The sequence below is a fragment of the Ananas comosus genome, linkage group 18 (genome assembly GCF_001540865.1).
Source record: "Ananas comosus cultivar F153 linkage group 18, ASM154086v1, whole genome shotgun sequence".
NCBI classification, from domain to species: domain Eukaryota; kingdom Viridiplantae; phylum Streptophyta; class Magnoliopsida; order Poales; family Bromeliaceae; genus Ananas; species Ananas comosus.
In genome coordinates this window covers 1546258-1562291 of record NC_033638.1, presented here as the reverse complement: position 1 = coordinate 1562291, position 16034 = coordinate 1546258, and the positions used below count along the sequence as shown (strand labels likewise).

Below are 16034 nucleotides of genomic sequence, written 5' to 3'. Positions count from 1 at the left end.
GTTGAAATACTATCGGTAGCAAACGGACTTCGTTGACACCCATTTGTTTTCGATGATGAAGCCTCCAAATCGACGATCGACACCGTTGAATATGATATATACCAATTGAAGTATCTAGAAACCAAATTTAAATTTTTTCGACATTATTGACCTAATGATCAAAGGGTTTCAAAATTTGTAATTTTATTGGTCGATATGAGGCATTTTCTCGTCTAACGGTATAAAGATATCTAAAGCAATTGAATTTTGGTTATGAAATTTTTTTAACTATTTAAAACAAGATATATATTCTGGATCTTGATTACAAGACTCCTATCATCACTTTTTAGCGGATATTCATTTTCAGCCGTTCATTTTTGTCTCCACTTGATGGATAAGAAAACAATATAGGAAAAGTATGAAATTTGGTTTCTAGATGTTTCAAGTGGTATAGATCATGTTCAACGGTACCGATCATCGATTTGGAAGCTCCATCATCAAAAATAAATTAATGGGTGGCAACGGAGCCCGTTTGCTATCGATAGCATTCCAGCTCAACTCTATAATAATATATATTATATATTTTAATTATATTATATAAATTTTAGGTTATTGGGCCCACGAAACCAACCCAATAAAACCCTACTCTAATTGCTCTCTCTTTTTCATTTGCTCACAAAGTCGCTTTCCCTAATTTTTTTTAGGGAAAACTTCAAAAACCCCCCCTGTGGTTTCACACTTTTTCATTTTAGTACCCTGTGGTTTGAAGTGTATCAAGTTAGTATCCTGTGGTTTCTCACTTTATCACTTTAGTACCCTGTGGTTTAAAATGTATCAAGCTAGTACCCTGTGGTTTTGCACTTTATCACTTTAGTACCCTGTGGTTTCACACTTTATCACTTTAGTACCTTGTGATTTAAAAAACTATAGGGTACTAACTTGATACAAAATTAAAACCACATGGTACTAAAGTGATAAAGTGCAAAACCACAGGGTACTAACTTGATACACTTTAAACCACAGGGTACTTAAGTGATAAAGTGAGAAACCACGGGGTACTAACTTGATACATTTTAAACCACAGGGTATTAAAGTGAAAAAAATTGAAACCACAAGGGGGGTTTTTGAAGTTTTCCCTTTTTTTTATTATTATAATATCATATTTCATGTATTTATTTTGTATGTTCAACTATTAATTAGACATTTTTTGTATCGAATTTTAGATAACGTGTTATAAAAATTAAAGTATAGGTTGCCTGATGTTAAGAATTTCAAGCAGCTCGTTTAGGGCTCGAGCTCGCTTGACTCAAAGTTAGGCTCGCTTGAGCTTGGGTCGAATTAATTCAAGCCAAGCTTGAGCCTAAATTTAGGCTCGAAATTAATTTCAAGCCAAGCTTGAGCTGACGTAAGCTCGCTCAAGCTCATCGTTTCCACCACTACGTAGGATGCTCTAAAAGAGATAGTATACGTTGTGTGTAAGGTCGAGATGGCTGTAGGTACGGTAGTCGACACTGAGAGTTGCGAGATCGAGCTTGACACAGAGGGTGCGTCTAAGACAGAAAAGATTAGGGACCAAAGTGAAAATCATGAGTACAGGCTACAGAGCTAGTGCAATTAGTTTTAAAAGTTTAAAGATTAGATTGCAAATAAAATAAAATAAAAAAGAAAGATTGGGGACCAAAACAGAAAAAAAAAAAAAAAAAATCCGGGAAAAGATGGGGACCATTACTGCAATATAATCCTTTTTATAAGGGTAAATTTCAATTGTTTCCTGTGATTTAGCTTATTTATTATTTTTCTGTCTGGTTGTTCAAAAAGTTATACTTAACTACCCTATAGTTATAAAAAAAATTTCACTTTGCTACTATGTTAGTAGTAAATTTTTTGGAAAAAAATAAAAATAAAACCACCATGTAGTTAAATATAATTTTTAAAATTATAGAATGACAAAGTGCAAATGAGCTAAATCGTAGGGGGCAAATTGAAGTTCGGAGTACTGGGAAGAGTTTGTTACCGTTGGATCCTTTCTTTTGGATCTAACGACCGTCCGATCGGTCATCCCAAAAACTCCAGCGTTGACTACGTTTGGCCCCGGAACGGACGGCTGAGATCTGTCGTCCCGTAATGTCGGGGCCGTGATTTATAACCGTTACACCGGAGATCTACCCGCGAAGCTGCGGAGGCATCGGAATGGAGCCACGTGTGCCACGAGGGCAAGATGTCGTTGCCCTTTACGGAGGTACGCTCACCGCACGTGAACCGGGTGAGAGTTAGGGGCTAATCACCCACCTCCCTGCTGCTGTTCTATCCTTTCATAATTTGGTTAATTGCATTCAGATCCCTGCAAACATAGTAAATTATAAATGTATTTCTATAAAATTTATCTTCCATATGTTGTTTCTGTAAAAGTTCTAACATTTTCAAATATATCTCTGCCGTTAGAATCTGTTAGAAAATTTTAGTTAACTATAGGTTAAATATTTAATCCTGATTAGTTTCTGAGATAACTTGACATTTTACCCTCTTATATTATCGTGTTGTGTGGTTTTTGGAGAGATATATTTGTGATGGCAAAATTGACATTTCTCTTATTAAATTGACAGTTTTCTAACGGTAAAAAATCAAAGGAATATATTTGGAAATATTAAAATTTTGTAGGGACAACATATGAAAGTTGAACTTTATAAGAATATATTTGTAATTCACTATATTTACAGATACCTGTATACATTTAACCCTTCATAACTTGAGATATCAATGGATAAGAATATCCGAAATTTTATGAAAATCTGAATCCGAGTGCAGTGGGTTTACTTCATGTTGATCGGATATGGTTTAGATATAAGTATAAAAAATAAGGGATAATTGCCTATATACCCCTCAAAATTTTGAAAATATCTAATTTATCCTTATTTCTTTTATTTCCAATATACCCATCATATGTTTCTCCGTTATTCAAAAATATTCCGTAGTTACCACTCATTAAAGCTTAACGCTATTAGACAGAATGGAGTTGAGAAAAAACATATAGCGATATGCTTCTGCGTTCTCCGATGGGCCGACTAACCGCAATATCGGAACGCAATATTGCGTATGGAAACAAACAAGGTATTTTTCCATCGTCGTTTCTCACCGTACGTAACGCAATCTCCCTACAATCCCAAACGAAGCCTAAGTTATCTCGAATTAAACGTGAGTTAAGTGTCTACTAGAGTTATAAAAAAAAAATCAAAATATCTCTTTTGTCCTTAACATAAGGATAAATAAAAAAAGTTGGTGATGGAAGAAGAGTATATTTAAAAAGACCAAAAATCAAAATACTTCTTTTGCCCCCAACTTAGGGACAAATAAAAAAAAAAGTTGGTAATGATAGAAGAATATATTAGTAAGGACAAAATTTAATAACTATTGATAACAGTTCACTAACACCAAGCTGGAGTACGGTAGGGACAGAGGGAATTTTCGGTGGAGCGGTAAAATGCGTAGAGATCGAAAAGAACACCAACGGCGAAAGCACTCTGCTGACACTGAGAGACGAAAGCTAGGGGAGCAAATGGGATTAGCCTTCTAATATGGATAAATCAGAAAGTTGAAAATTTTTCAACTATATATAAATAATTGCCCCAAAAAATAAAAACTCAGATTGGGTATTAATTTTGTCCGTACTCGATCTGAATTCGAAGCCGACCCAAACTTAGGATGCGTTTGGTTCAAAGTCGGAAACAGAATCGGAATTAGCTGAAATCAAAATCGGAATAACTTATTACCTCACTCTGTGTTGGTTCGCCACCTGAATCGAAATCGGAGTGAACCATTCTTATTGTCGGTGTTTGCTTCACGTAGATATAAAAAATGGATCAAATTAATATACCAATTTTATTTTTGTAATACATTTTAATTAATTTTAACTATTTTGAATACTCTATTTAAAATATAAATGAATAACTTATAAAATAATTAATGAAAAGTAAGACAAGTTTATAATTTTATATTATTTAATATGAAAATAAACTATTTATTATTTATTTATATTGTAATATTTAAATCACAAAATTTTATATTATACTAATAAATAGAAATTTAACAAATATAAGTATTTCCTAAAAAGAAAAGTGAAAAGAGAAATTATATTTTCAAGAGGAATATTATAGCAAACTAAAATTACTGGTAACAATATAAAATTACCCAAAATAATAAATCATTATTCTAAACAGTCAAAAAAAATTTATTATTAAAATTTTAAATAAAATTGCTCAAAATTATGATATTATAAATATAAATAAAAATAAATTTCTAAATATTTTTGACGGATCCATTGGAATTTGTATTGACAAGATAATTTAAAATTGAGTTCGCAACTAAAAACATAGAATTTTATAATTTAAATTAAAACAAAAAAATTAAATATTTAAAATTTTAAAATGATGTCAAAATTTTAAATATATTTTTAAAAATATAAAATTTGAAATTGAGTGGCTAATTCAAAGTATAAAACTAAATTTCGATTTATTCAAATTCAAACTTAAAATTATAATTTAAATATAAATTCGAATCCATAAAATTTAATATAAATTTTAGATAAAATTTTAATAAAACTTTAAATTTTAAATTAAATTTTAATATAATTTTAAATTTATAATTAGATTTGAAATGTTTGATTGAATTTTAATTTTAATTCAAGTTCAAATTAAATTTAAAATTATAAATATAATTTTTAAATTTTAAATTATATTTTAATTAAAATAAGATTAAAAATATTCGAACAAATATTTATTCCACCCGAATTCAACTTCCAAAGCGGCCTACTAAGCCGGAATGGAAAATAGGTGATTGGGGGGATTCTCATTCTACTTGGAAATCGGAATTGGAATAATACTCCTGTATATCAAACACTAATAAACGAAATTGCACTTTCCGATTCCGACTCCTAGGTAAAAAATAGACAAAATAAACACGCCCTAAATTAATAATATATATATATATATATATAGAATCAGGCTGGAATACTATTAATAGTAAAATGCCTTTTTTGCTATTAAGTTTTTAACCCTTGGATGAAAAATTATAGGGTTAAAATGATATTAGTCAGTTAGAGTTGAGTGGTCCCCTTAGGGTTGAGTGGTCCCCACAGGGTTGTAGTATTTAATCCAATGGCTAGAAATGATGAAAAGAGCTGATCCAAAGGCTAAAAAACTAGTAGCAATAATGGAATTTTGCTACTAATAGTAGCCCAGTTATACTTGAACTTATTAAAAGTTTAAATTTTAATATAATATATTTTAAAATATAGTAAAAAAATAATTATTTTGGGTTTGGTTTTACGGGTTTGATTTTTGGATTTGGAAATGAATTTTCAAAATCTATTGAGTTCAGGTTTGGGTTCAAGTTCCGATTCTAATTTGATTCCGAGTTTTGGGTTCGGATTTTAGCTTTGTGTTTAAATTTTAAAAAATTTGCTATGAATCCAACCCGTTGACATCCCTATCCATAACTGAAGAGGTAAACCTGTTATTTAGGGTGAGTTTATTTTACTAGAAGTGGAGAGAGATAAAGTAATTTTTTTGTCATAAATACCAAATTTTGTTGTTTGGTTCAATGAACTTCACTTTCAATTGAAATTCAAGCTTTTCAAAGTAGTGGAATAGATTTCGGCCCACCCCAAGTCGGAGCTAATTACGAAAAAAAGAAAGTGCAAAAAAAATCAATCTATCTCTTACACCTCCACCTTTCACGTGATTTCTTTTTTGCAAAGTAAATAGTAAAACTGAAAGAACTTTAGTTCCGCAACATTTAAACAAACAGCAAAAGTAAAGTAATTTTCATCTAAAATTTGGTTCATCCGAAAGTCCACTTCAACTTGAACTTTACCATTGGAAACAAACAGATATCATCGTAAGCTGCTCAAGAAGATCGATTTGATACGCTGCCAAGTGCACTTTACTAAAAAACGACTTCCGAAACTGTTGTTTCTTAGTTGTTTTCTTTTGAATTTGTCAGAGAAAGATAGTATACTATTCACGTAATTTATTTCTTTTAAGAAAATAAACTTAACAGTCACTTACTAGGGCCTTTTTTTTAAAAGAATCCTATAAAATTCTCTAATTGAATAAATAACCCTATAAAAAATTTTGTAAGCTAATCCTCTTTTTGCCATGTAAGAGTCATGGTGGAATTTTTTATTAAAGGCGGTGAGTCGTTTACCGCTTTACTGCATTCATTAAAGCAGTAAACGATTCACCGTCTTTCTAATTTCCTACAAAAGCGGCGAATCATTCAGCGTCATTCTGTTTTATTATTTATTTCTATTTCTTAGATAATCCTAACAATCATATATATAAAATTTTCAACAAGTTATATATATAATCTTAACAACAAAAAAAATCTTAATAATCTATCCATATAATTCTAACAATCAAACAAAAATTCTAATAATCCACATACAATTCTAGCAATCTCATTTTTTTAATTTTTTATATATAATNATGTGATTTGTTAAAATCTATCCATATAATTCTAACAATCAAACAAAAATTCTAATAATCCACATACAATTCTAGCAATCTCATTTTTTTAATTTTTTATATATAATCGTAACAATCATAGATAAATTTTAACAAATCACATACAATCTTAACAATATAAAATATCCTAACAAATAATTTTTTAAAAGACTTTTGTGGAAAATTAGAAAGGTGATGAATCGTTTACCGCCTTTATGAAGGCGGTAAAGAATTCACCGATCACCACCTTTAGGAGAGAATTTCACCGTAACTCTTGCATGACAAAAAAAAATGATTATTTAGCTAAATATTTTTTTAATAAGATTATTTAATTAATTATAATATTTTTTAGAATTATTTAGAAAAAAAAAAGTTTGTTACCTGTGCAAGAGAGGAAGAAATATCTTTCACAGTAGTTTTCCAAAGAGAAAAGAAGTAAAGACTTTTACACCTAGTTTGGTTCGGGTATAATAGGTGGAATAACTCCTTATCGCATCTCTTATATCCAAAAACACCAAGAAAACAGATGGAATTTCTATCCCACTGCTTAACGGATTATCAAAATTTTTAAAAAATTTAAATCTAAATTATGAAATTTTTAAAATTTTATAATTTTAATTTTTTAATTTTAAATTTTAAATTGATATTTTATTTAAATTTAAAATTTGATATTTTAAATTTAAATTTAATCTTAAATATAAAATATAAAATTTAAAATTTAGAACTTTGAATTTTCGAATTTGAGACTTAAAAACTAAATTTAAATTTAAAAATTTGGAAATTTAAAATTTAAATATAAAATTTTAAATTTTAAATTCAAATATAATATAAAGGTCAATATCATTATTTTCTATTTATAACTATCTACTATTCTTCTTATTCTATCTTATCTATTCAAATACTATTTTTTTTATTCTCGAAAACAGCTTAATTTTTATCCAAACATAAAATTAACTTATTTCAGGCTTATACTTGAATTTATACCTATCATATCGGGAAACAAACAGTTCTTGCTTACAGACCGATTCGAATTTCTAAACTCTATAGGGACATATTTGTAATTTTCCCTACTTATTTAACAGGCTCTCTGGGTTTCGGTTTGTGTTATTCTCCCACACTCTCTCTCTCTCTCTCTCTCTCTCTCTCTCTCTCTCTCTCTCTCTCGCTCTCTCTACGATCGAAAAAAGCCCAAAGCGAGACGAGGAGGAGGAGGAGGCGAGTTCCCACAACGATACCTCTCTAGGGTTTCGGAGCGATCTCATGTCGACGGAGACGGCGGCGGCGGCGGGAGTAGGATTCGGTGGCGCCGCCGCGATCCCCTCGGCGGCGCCGGCGCTCTACGCGCGGGACGCGATGATCGGGTGGTTCCGCGGCGAGTTCGCGGCCGCGAACGCCATCATCGACGCGCTCTGCGGCCACCTCGCCGAGATCGGCGGCGGCGGCGGCGGAGCGTCCGGGTACGAGGCGGTGTTCGCGGCGATCCACCGGAGGCGGGCGAACTGGATCCCCGTGCTCCACATGCAGAGGTACTTCTCCGTCGCCGAGATCGCGGAGGAGCTCCGCCGCGTCGCCGCCTCCCCCGACGCCGCGCCGGCTGCGGCGGCGGAGGAGGAGGCGGAGATGAAGGGCTCTCCGAAGGAGGAGGTGGAGGTGGTGGAGGGGGAAGAGGAGGAGCGTGACGGAGGGGTTAACGGCGTTAGGGTTTCAGTAACGGACGAAGCGGAGGAGGAAGATTCCTCGGGAGATTCTTCGGATCGGAAGGGGTTCGAAGAAGAAAATGGAGCTGAGGAAGGTAAAAAGAAAAAAAAAAAATCTTTCAAATTCTCAAATTGAAAATTGACGATTAGTCCCTCAATTCTTGTACAGTTTTCCTCTGGTCCTCAATATTTTATTTTTTACTTTTATCTTTGAGAAAAAAAAAATTATTACCTGACGATCTAATTACCGGACAAAAAATTATAATAATTGAATTAAAGATGGGATTAAGTTTGATTAATGCACGATGCAAATGCTATTTTTTTTCTAATAATAATAATTATTAATTTAAAAGTTTGAGGACCAAAGCAAAACTATGTTAAGAGTTTGGGGATAGCGGTGCAATTAATCCTAAGTAAATTTGCTAATTTTGTTTGGTTTATTTTTTCTTAACGAATTACTTTTCCACTTTTTCTTTAGAAATTAATTAATTAATTAATAATTATAATCTCCGGATTCGGAAATAATGGATCTGGTCGCAGTTTATAGCTGGGTATGGTGCGACAAACCCTGTGAGGGATCGCGCCACCTCCTTAATCTCCAATCTCGATCGGACGGCTATAAACAATTTGGATTGAATTGCTTTTCATTTTGATCCCCAGTTTTTCTTTTTTTTAAAATATGAGGCGAGCAACAGTGTGGTTCTCAAAGTTTATTATATCTTTTATTCGTATTTGAATTAAAAATTATAATAAATTAAATTTAGAGGACCAAAATATTATGTGCTGATAGTTTGAGGGCCAAACGTGGAATTTATCCTTCTTTCAATTAAATATTACCTCCTTTTCACCTTATAATTTTTTTGAATTGAGTTTTTTTTTTTGTATAATTTTCGATTTATGAGGTAAATTGCCTTATCCCAAAATTTAAAAGTTGAGGGGCTATTTCAGAAAGTCCTTTAGTGGTGGGGCATCTCCATACATTTTTTTTACCTTTTTTTTTCCTTTTTTTTTAGTTTTTAAATACTCTATTGTGTTGATTCAGATCCATCTCAGCCGTCCGATGCATCGTACGGTCGGAGGCGGCCGAAGCCCGTGTTTTAATCACGGACCTCCACACCTACCTGCCCTTTCCACTCCTCTTTTACGCTTTTTTCTTTGGTATTATTTTAATACTTTATATTATTTACTATATATTATGATATTTTATTTTAAAAAATAAACTATGTTATAATTTTTTAATATATATATATATATATTTATGTTTTGAATTTATAATTTTTTAAAATAAAAGAATAAAAAAAAAATCTTGCATATAACCCAATTTTTGAATAAATTTTATTTATATCTTAATAAATGATTTGCGTATATCATGATCCAATAAAAGCCTATATATAGCCAACAATCGGAGGGAGGGTCTATATAGAAAAAGCTATTATTATTTTATTGGTTGGCGAGGAACGTGCACGAGCCGTTCTTTTATGGGGAAGCTTCGCACTGTTGTTGTCCAATCTTCCAGAAGAACGCGTGCCGATCGCGCCACGTGTCGTTTTCCGGATGGGTACGATCAAGGCCGAGGCGGGGTCCACGTGTCAGATGCAGAAACGTCGAACATGTGCGTACTGGAACTTCTTGTAGCTTCTGGCCCGATATTGATCGTGTAGGTCATTTATTCGTGGGGCGGCTGTTTTTATCCGGACCGTCTGATCGCAATCAGACGGTTGCTATTGGATTCTCTCAGTTGGTGTCTTCGTCTCAGAGTTGCTACTCTATCGAAAACGTCGTCATTATTATTATTACGCAAAAATGTAAAGAAATTTATCGAGACTATAAAAATTATTTAATTTTTTAAAATTCTAATATTATTATTTAATTATTTAATTTGTTTTATTTGAATCAGTCAACAGTATATTGATTTTAATATTAAATTAATTATTTATCTTAATAAATTTATAGCTTCAAAAATTATATGAAATATATTAACTAAATCTGTAAATATATACGACAAATTCAAATTTTAAAGTCAAATTGACTGATTCAAATCAAATAACCTGAAAGGTTGGACAATAAAATCAAATTTTTGAAAGATTAGATAACAAACTAAAAATAGTTTTTAGTTCAGATAAGTTCGGCTTATTTATATCTTATAATTATTAGGTAAAATTGTACAAAACTTATTTGAATTATGGACCATTTTGAGTTGGCTATACAATCTTTCAAAGTTCTTTCAATTGTTTGATTTGAGTAAAAGTAAATAACATTTTAACTTCAAAATTTGAATGCATTGTTTATCTTCACATGTCAATTTGTATACTTCATGCAAAATTCTCGCAACTATAAATTCATTAAAGTAAGAAATTATCTTAAATTTTAAAGTAAAAGTATCGTTGACCAATTCAAATCGAATAAAGCCAAAAGTTAAGTAGTAAAATCAAATTTTTGAAAGGTCCGGTAGTGGATTCAAAATAGTCCATAGTTCAGGTAAGTTCTTTATGTTATTATTATTGCTATATTATTATTATTATTATTATTATTAGAGAGTAGTCATAGGCAAAATGAGCAAATTGAGTTCCCTAACTAATTGGTAGAAGGAAAATGCCACAGTGCCCAAACTACCACTAGTAGTCTGGTGGTCAGGTACACAAACTAGATTATGAAGTCAAGAAGTTCATGCCTCTCCATATGAACTGAAATTTGAGGCTTGTGGTTTGTGCTATGAAATAATTCATAAGATTCTTGAATTAGATAACTTTTGATATGACCATTGACTATTCACGATACTCAAAGCTCCTTAGATGGACTCCTAAGTTCTAAGAGCTGTTAAGTTTTTTGATGTATAGAAAATTCTTGCACACGAGGTGCATCAGCCTCAACACAGGTGGTGTGGGAAGGGCATTTAGTGTTTGGTCTGGAGTTTCGATTCAGCTATGCTCTCCGCAATTTGCATGACTCGCTACTACTAAGAATTAGAGCGGAACCTACCATGAATTCTTTGTGGATCTTATTTAAAGAAAGTTTTATTTTCTACGCCGGTAAATAGGTTTTCTCTGTCTCACAGCCAACTTTGAATACAGTTCAATTGATCTATTTCAGAAGAATTCTGTTGAATCCGGTCAAAAATGGAAAATCTCTGTTAAAAATAAGAATTTATTAAAATGAATATATTTGATGTTTTTTTTTTTCCCATTGAATCTGTTTGGAACCAAATTTGGCTAGAATTTAGCTTAATCAAGTTCAAAATAAAATTCTGTTTATAATAAGTTTGAGTTGAATTTTTTTTTTTCTCTAAAATGATATGGGAAATCAAATACAGCCTTATCTTTTCATTTTTCAACTGTCCTTTTTGGTAGATACTGAACAAATTAAGCTTGAAGAATGCTATCTTTAGCATGAGTAGTTAGTATGCAGTTCTTTACTTAACATGCTCTGCTTAAGATTCAACCAAATGAAGGCATTACGGGAAACTTAAAGCCATGATTAAATCACTCTCTCTGGTTACAAAATTATGATGTGCACAGTCAAATGGTTTGGAATTTTACTGATAATTCTCTCATCGATATGAAGAGTTAGGCAGTCCGTTGATCTCTGGAAAAGCTAAACATATTTCGTAGACCACATTCATTTTGCAGAAATATGGAACACTCGCTTGACTTGCTTACATATTGGTTACAGAGAATTCATTGATTCGATCGCTTCTAGGTATCGTCAGGATTTTATTGAAAATGACGATGGATATTTGCTGTAGGATCTCAAGAGCATACCTCGTCGGAATATGTTCAAATATGCTCCAACCACGATGATTGTCTGGCACGACCTGACAGGATGAAGATCTTGAAGGGTTTTGTAGCAAAGGAGTCGGTGAAAGGGCATATGGCGAGTTCCATCTTCACATCCTTCGGCACAATTTCTGTTTTTAGATGCAGTAGAAGATGCCGTAGGAAATATTAGTTTTTCAGTTATTTGTATTTGTATTCTTATTAGACATGTAAATCAGGATTTTCATTATTATTATTTTTTTTTTCTCTGTATATGGCTATGATCAGGTGAATGTTGTGAAGGGTTTGAAGGTTTATCAGGACATCTTTATGGATTCAGAGCTTTTGCGACTTGCTGAGTACATCAATGAGCTCCGTCTTGCTGGTCGGAGGGGAGAGCTCTCAGGTAAGTTAATTGAGGAGCATCTCTTTCTCTCTCTCTATGATATAAAGAAGACATTAGTGGGCTATTCTATGGATATTGCTTTTGTATAAAGAAGTTGATGATGCATAACCTAGCATCTGTCCAAATAAGTACGAAGCACCATATGGTGACTAGGCATTTCTTGGTCAGTTATTCTCGCTGTTCACTACATGCTATAACTTTCTATATTCAGGTGAAACCTTCATTTTTTTCAACAAGCAGATGAAGGGAAACAAGAGAGAGATCATTCAGCTCGGTGTTCCATTGTTTCAACCAACTAATGAGGAGGCAACAAGTAAATCCCATTCCGATAAGACTAATTCAACCTTTATATGTCTTCTGAGTGATCAAACCACAAAAATATGTGCAATTTCTATGTCAAGATCCCATTATATGCCGACTAGATTATATTTCTATTTCAATTATTCCAGTTAATTGCTCAGTATATAGTGTACTCGAATGACATCATAATTGTTTTTTTGCTTTGTTGTTATATTGTCCTCATCGACAGTGTCATTGATCTTTCCCCTTTCTGCCTTTCTCATAGATACCGCATATAATTTGAGTTTCTCTAAATATCTTCATAGAGAACTGGATAAAAATGTTGAGAATTGAACAAGGGCTAATGTTTTGGAGCAGTAGAGATTGGCTCAGATGGATGTTTAAACATATGTTTTGCTATACTTGTTTCTGCAGTGGATTGATCTGAAACCATGTAAATCTCGTTTTCATTGCTTTGTAGGTAATATCGAACCAGTTCCCCTTGTTCTACAGGCTGTCATCGATCACCTTGTTCAGTGGCGTTTGATCCCGGAAAGTAGAAAACCAAATTGCTGCATCATCAACTTCTTTGACGAGGTTCGTCTTTCTCTCTTTCTCAAAAGGATAGCACAGAACAGAAGCCTCACATTTACACATCTGTGGATTTTACGTGCGCATTCATCTATATGCAGGATGAGCATTCACAACCATATTTCAAGCCTCCACACCTGGACAATCCCATATCTATGCTTCTCCTTTCTGAAACTAGGCTAACTTTCGGTCGGGCACTTGTCAGTGATCACAATGGGAACTATAAAGGACCCCTAACACTTTCGCTCAAGGAAGGGTATGCATCAATCTTGTCTACTTTTCCCTGCTCATCATATCTACATTTGTTTCAAGTTGTTGTTGTTTGGCCTAACTTCTGGAACAACTTTTATACCCCAAAGTGAAAAAGAAAAAGTTTCTAGAGAATTGGTGTTTGGCCAATAAAGACAAGCTTTTGCCGTCTGGAAAGCTAAAAGGAATTTGGGCCCCAAAAGCGGCCGGGAGATTTTAATGACAAAATTGTTAGTTTTTACTTCAGCAGTTACTAAAACATCACTTCTGCAAAAGGCCGAACAGGCCATTGAACTCAAAGAGCAGAAGTATCGGGCTATCGCCATTATGATCTGACTTAGGAATTGCATCTACTCATTCGAGATTAAAAAGAAGATGCAATGCAGGTCACTGCTAGTAATGCGTGGGAACAGCGCTGACACGGCGAGGCATGTTGTTTGCCCATCCTCAAATAGGAGAGTGAGCATCACATTCGTGAAGGTCAGATCCGCAAGTAACCACCAACACGATTCATCTACAATCTCTTCTCCGACCAAAGCCGTCACGCTGTGGCAACCGGAAGATGCCCCAAGTGGTACCGTAATCGGCTACGGTCCCCATGCTTTGATCCCATCCTCAATGGGGTTTACTCTTCAATCCCCTTATATGATGTTAGCACCTGCGAGGCCGATGATAATGAGCCCTAACAAAAGAATGGTGCGTGGCGGGACCGGCGTGTTCTTACCGTGGGGGGTTGGGCCCAAGAAGTACGCTAAGCATCTTCCCCCGCGCATTCAAAAGAGGAGGTTTGCGTCATTACCACCTCCACTCGAAGCGCGAGGCTAAAAAGTCTTTTGGTCCAACTCATGAGCTAAGCGCATATCAGAGTTATGTAAAAAAGTGAGTTTGAAACATATCTTAGAAAAGATAGACGTTTGGACTCGCTAGTATTCCAGTGGAGTTTGTTTGTGGTTTGTGGTTCCTCATTCTCACGAGTTCTTTTTTCCTTTTTTGTCCCTCTTTTTTAAGTAAAGTTTCTTTTTTTTTTTTTCTCTCTTGGAGCGTATGTAGTTGTCAAGGAGCTAGAGATTGTGTGTAGGATAGCTGAAGTTAGGGATTAGAGTTTCTTCCACTTCGAACTAGGTTTTTGTAATGCTTTATGCTGAGTTTCTTCCACAGCAAATGCAATGTTTTTGTTGCAAGCAGTTTTTGCGCGTTACTTAATTCTGTTGATCTTTCTATTGCAAAATTTCTGCTTCTTTTGAATTTTTGTGTTTTCATGACCTGAACAACCTTTAGTTGTACTCCAGAATATTGTACTCTCTTTTCGTGAAAGTGAAGGTTCATAACTAATATCATAAAATGTTGATGCAGTTTCATCGTGGGTTTCGAATGGAGTTAAGAGGTTCTGTTCTCTAATACAGGTGTTCTCAAAAACAGAAAACGTGTTACAGGCGTGTTTAGCGAAGCTAGAGATTCCGCGGAAGAAACCTAGATTATATCTGTGCCCATTGACATTCCTAAACCATACCTCTCTCCCCCCTCCTACACAACAATATTTCTGGGTCATTCTTGCTAGTTATCCTCTCCAAGTAAAGTTAATGAGTCGACTAAGTGCCCAGTCTTTTACCACATCTCATAATCCAACTCCTATTTGTGATTGTGGCAAACCATGCCGAATTTGGATGTCAAAGCAACCACATAGTAAAGGTAGATGATTTTACGAATGTCCAAATTGGGGGTAAGTTGATGGTGTGTCAAACAATTCATCCTATAAAGGCTAAAATACAAAAAAAAAAAAAAAAAAAAAAAAAAAAAAAAAAAAAAAAAAAACTTTCTGTAACTATTGCCCTTTTTACTTTATCCTCCCGATTTTTAAAATTTTATATTTTATCTTCTCGAAATTTCAAGTTGATGCATTTAGCTCTCCTCTGTTAGAGTGTTGTCACTACTCCATCTATTTCTTAAATTTATACCGAAAATGTCCTTGGAAATGACATAAATATATGAAAGAATTATTTTCTTTTTCTTTTGGAACAAGCGAGAAAAATTTGGTCATTTTGCCCTCTCTATTAACGCAATAACCTTTTGAAAACATTTCTAAAACTTGGCCAATTTGCATAAAAAATCCACTAATTTTGAGATTTTGCTAAAGTAGGCCATTCTTTTGAATTTTGCAAATTCGAGTCAAATCTTTAGAGAACTGACCAAAATACCCTTATTCTTTTTTCTCTCTCGTTTTTTTTTCTCATTTTTTTTCTCTCCGAAGAGATAGCGGAGGGGGAGGCGGCCCACCTCGCCTCTGCCTCGCGCTCTCTGACCCTCCACCGCCTCCACGGCCCTCCGCTAGGGATGTCAATGAGTATGGATACCCAAAATTTTATCCGAACCTGAACTCGAATGGAGCGAATTTATCCGATGTAGAAATCAAAAACAAAAACCTCACGGATATGGATTCAGATATGCATTTTGATTGTACCTGACCCGAACCCAAACCTGACCCGAACCCAAATTTATTTTATATTATATATAATATGTATATAAAAATTTGATGTTATATTTGAATTTATATTTTAAAAGTTTAGATTTAATGTAATATATT

At 33.6% G+C, this 16034-nt stretch overlaps 1 protein-coding gene across 1 annotated transcript; it reads left to right on the top strand.

Moving 5' to 3' along the window:
- LOC109723642 lies at window positions 7617-14656 on the top strand. The gene is made up of 7 exons (XM_020252073.1): window positions 7617-8271; window positions 11919-12046; window positions 12217-12334; window positions 12546-12647; window positions 13095-13210; window positions 13306-13460; window positions 13840-14656. Exons 1-7 carry the CDS (start codon window positions 7740-7742, stop codon window positions 14276-14278), a joined length of 1590 nt encoding a protein of 529 aa, XP_020107662.1. The 5' UTR covers window positions 7617-7739; the 3' UTR covers window positions 14279-14656.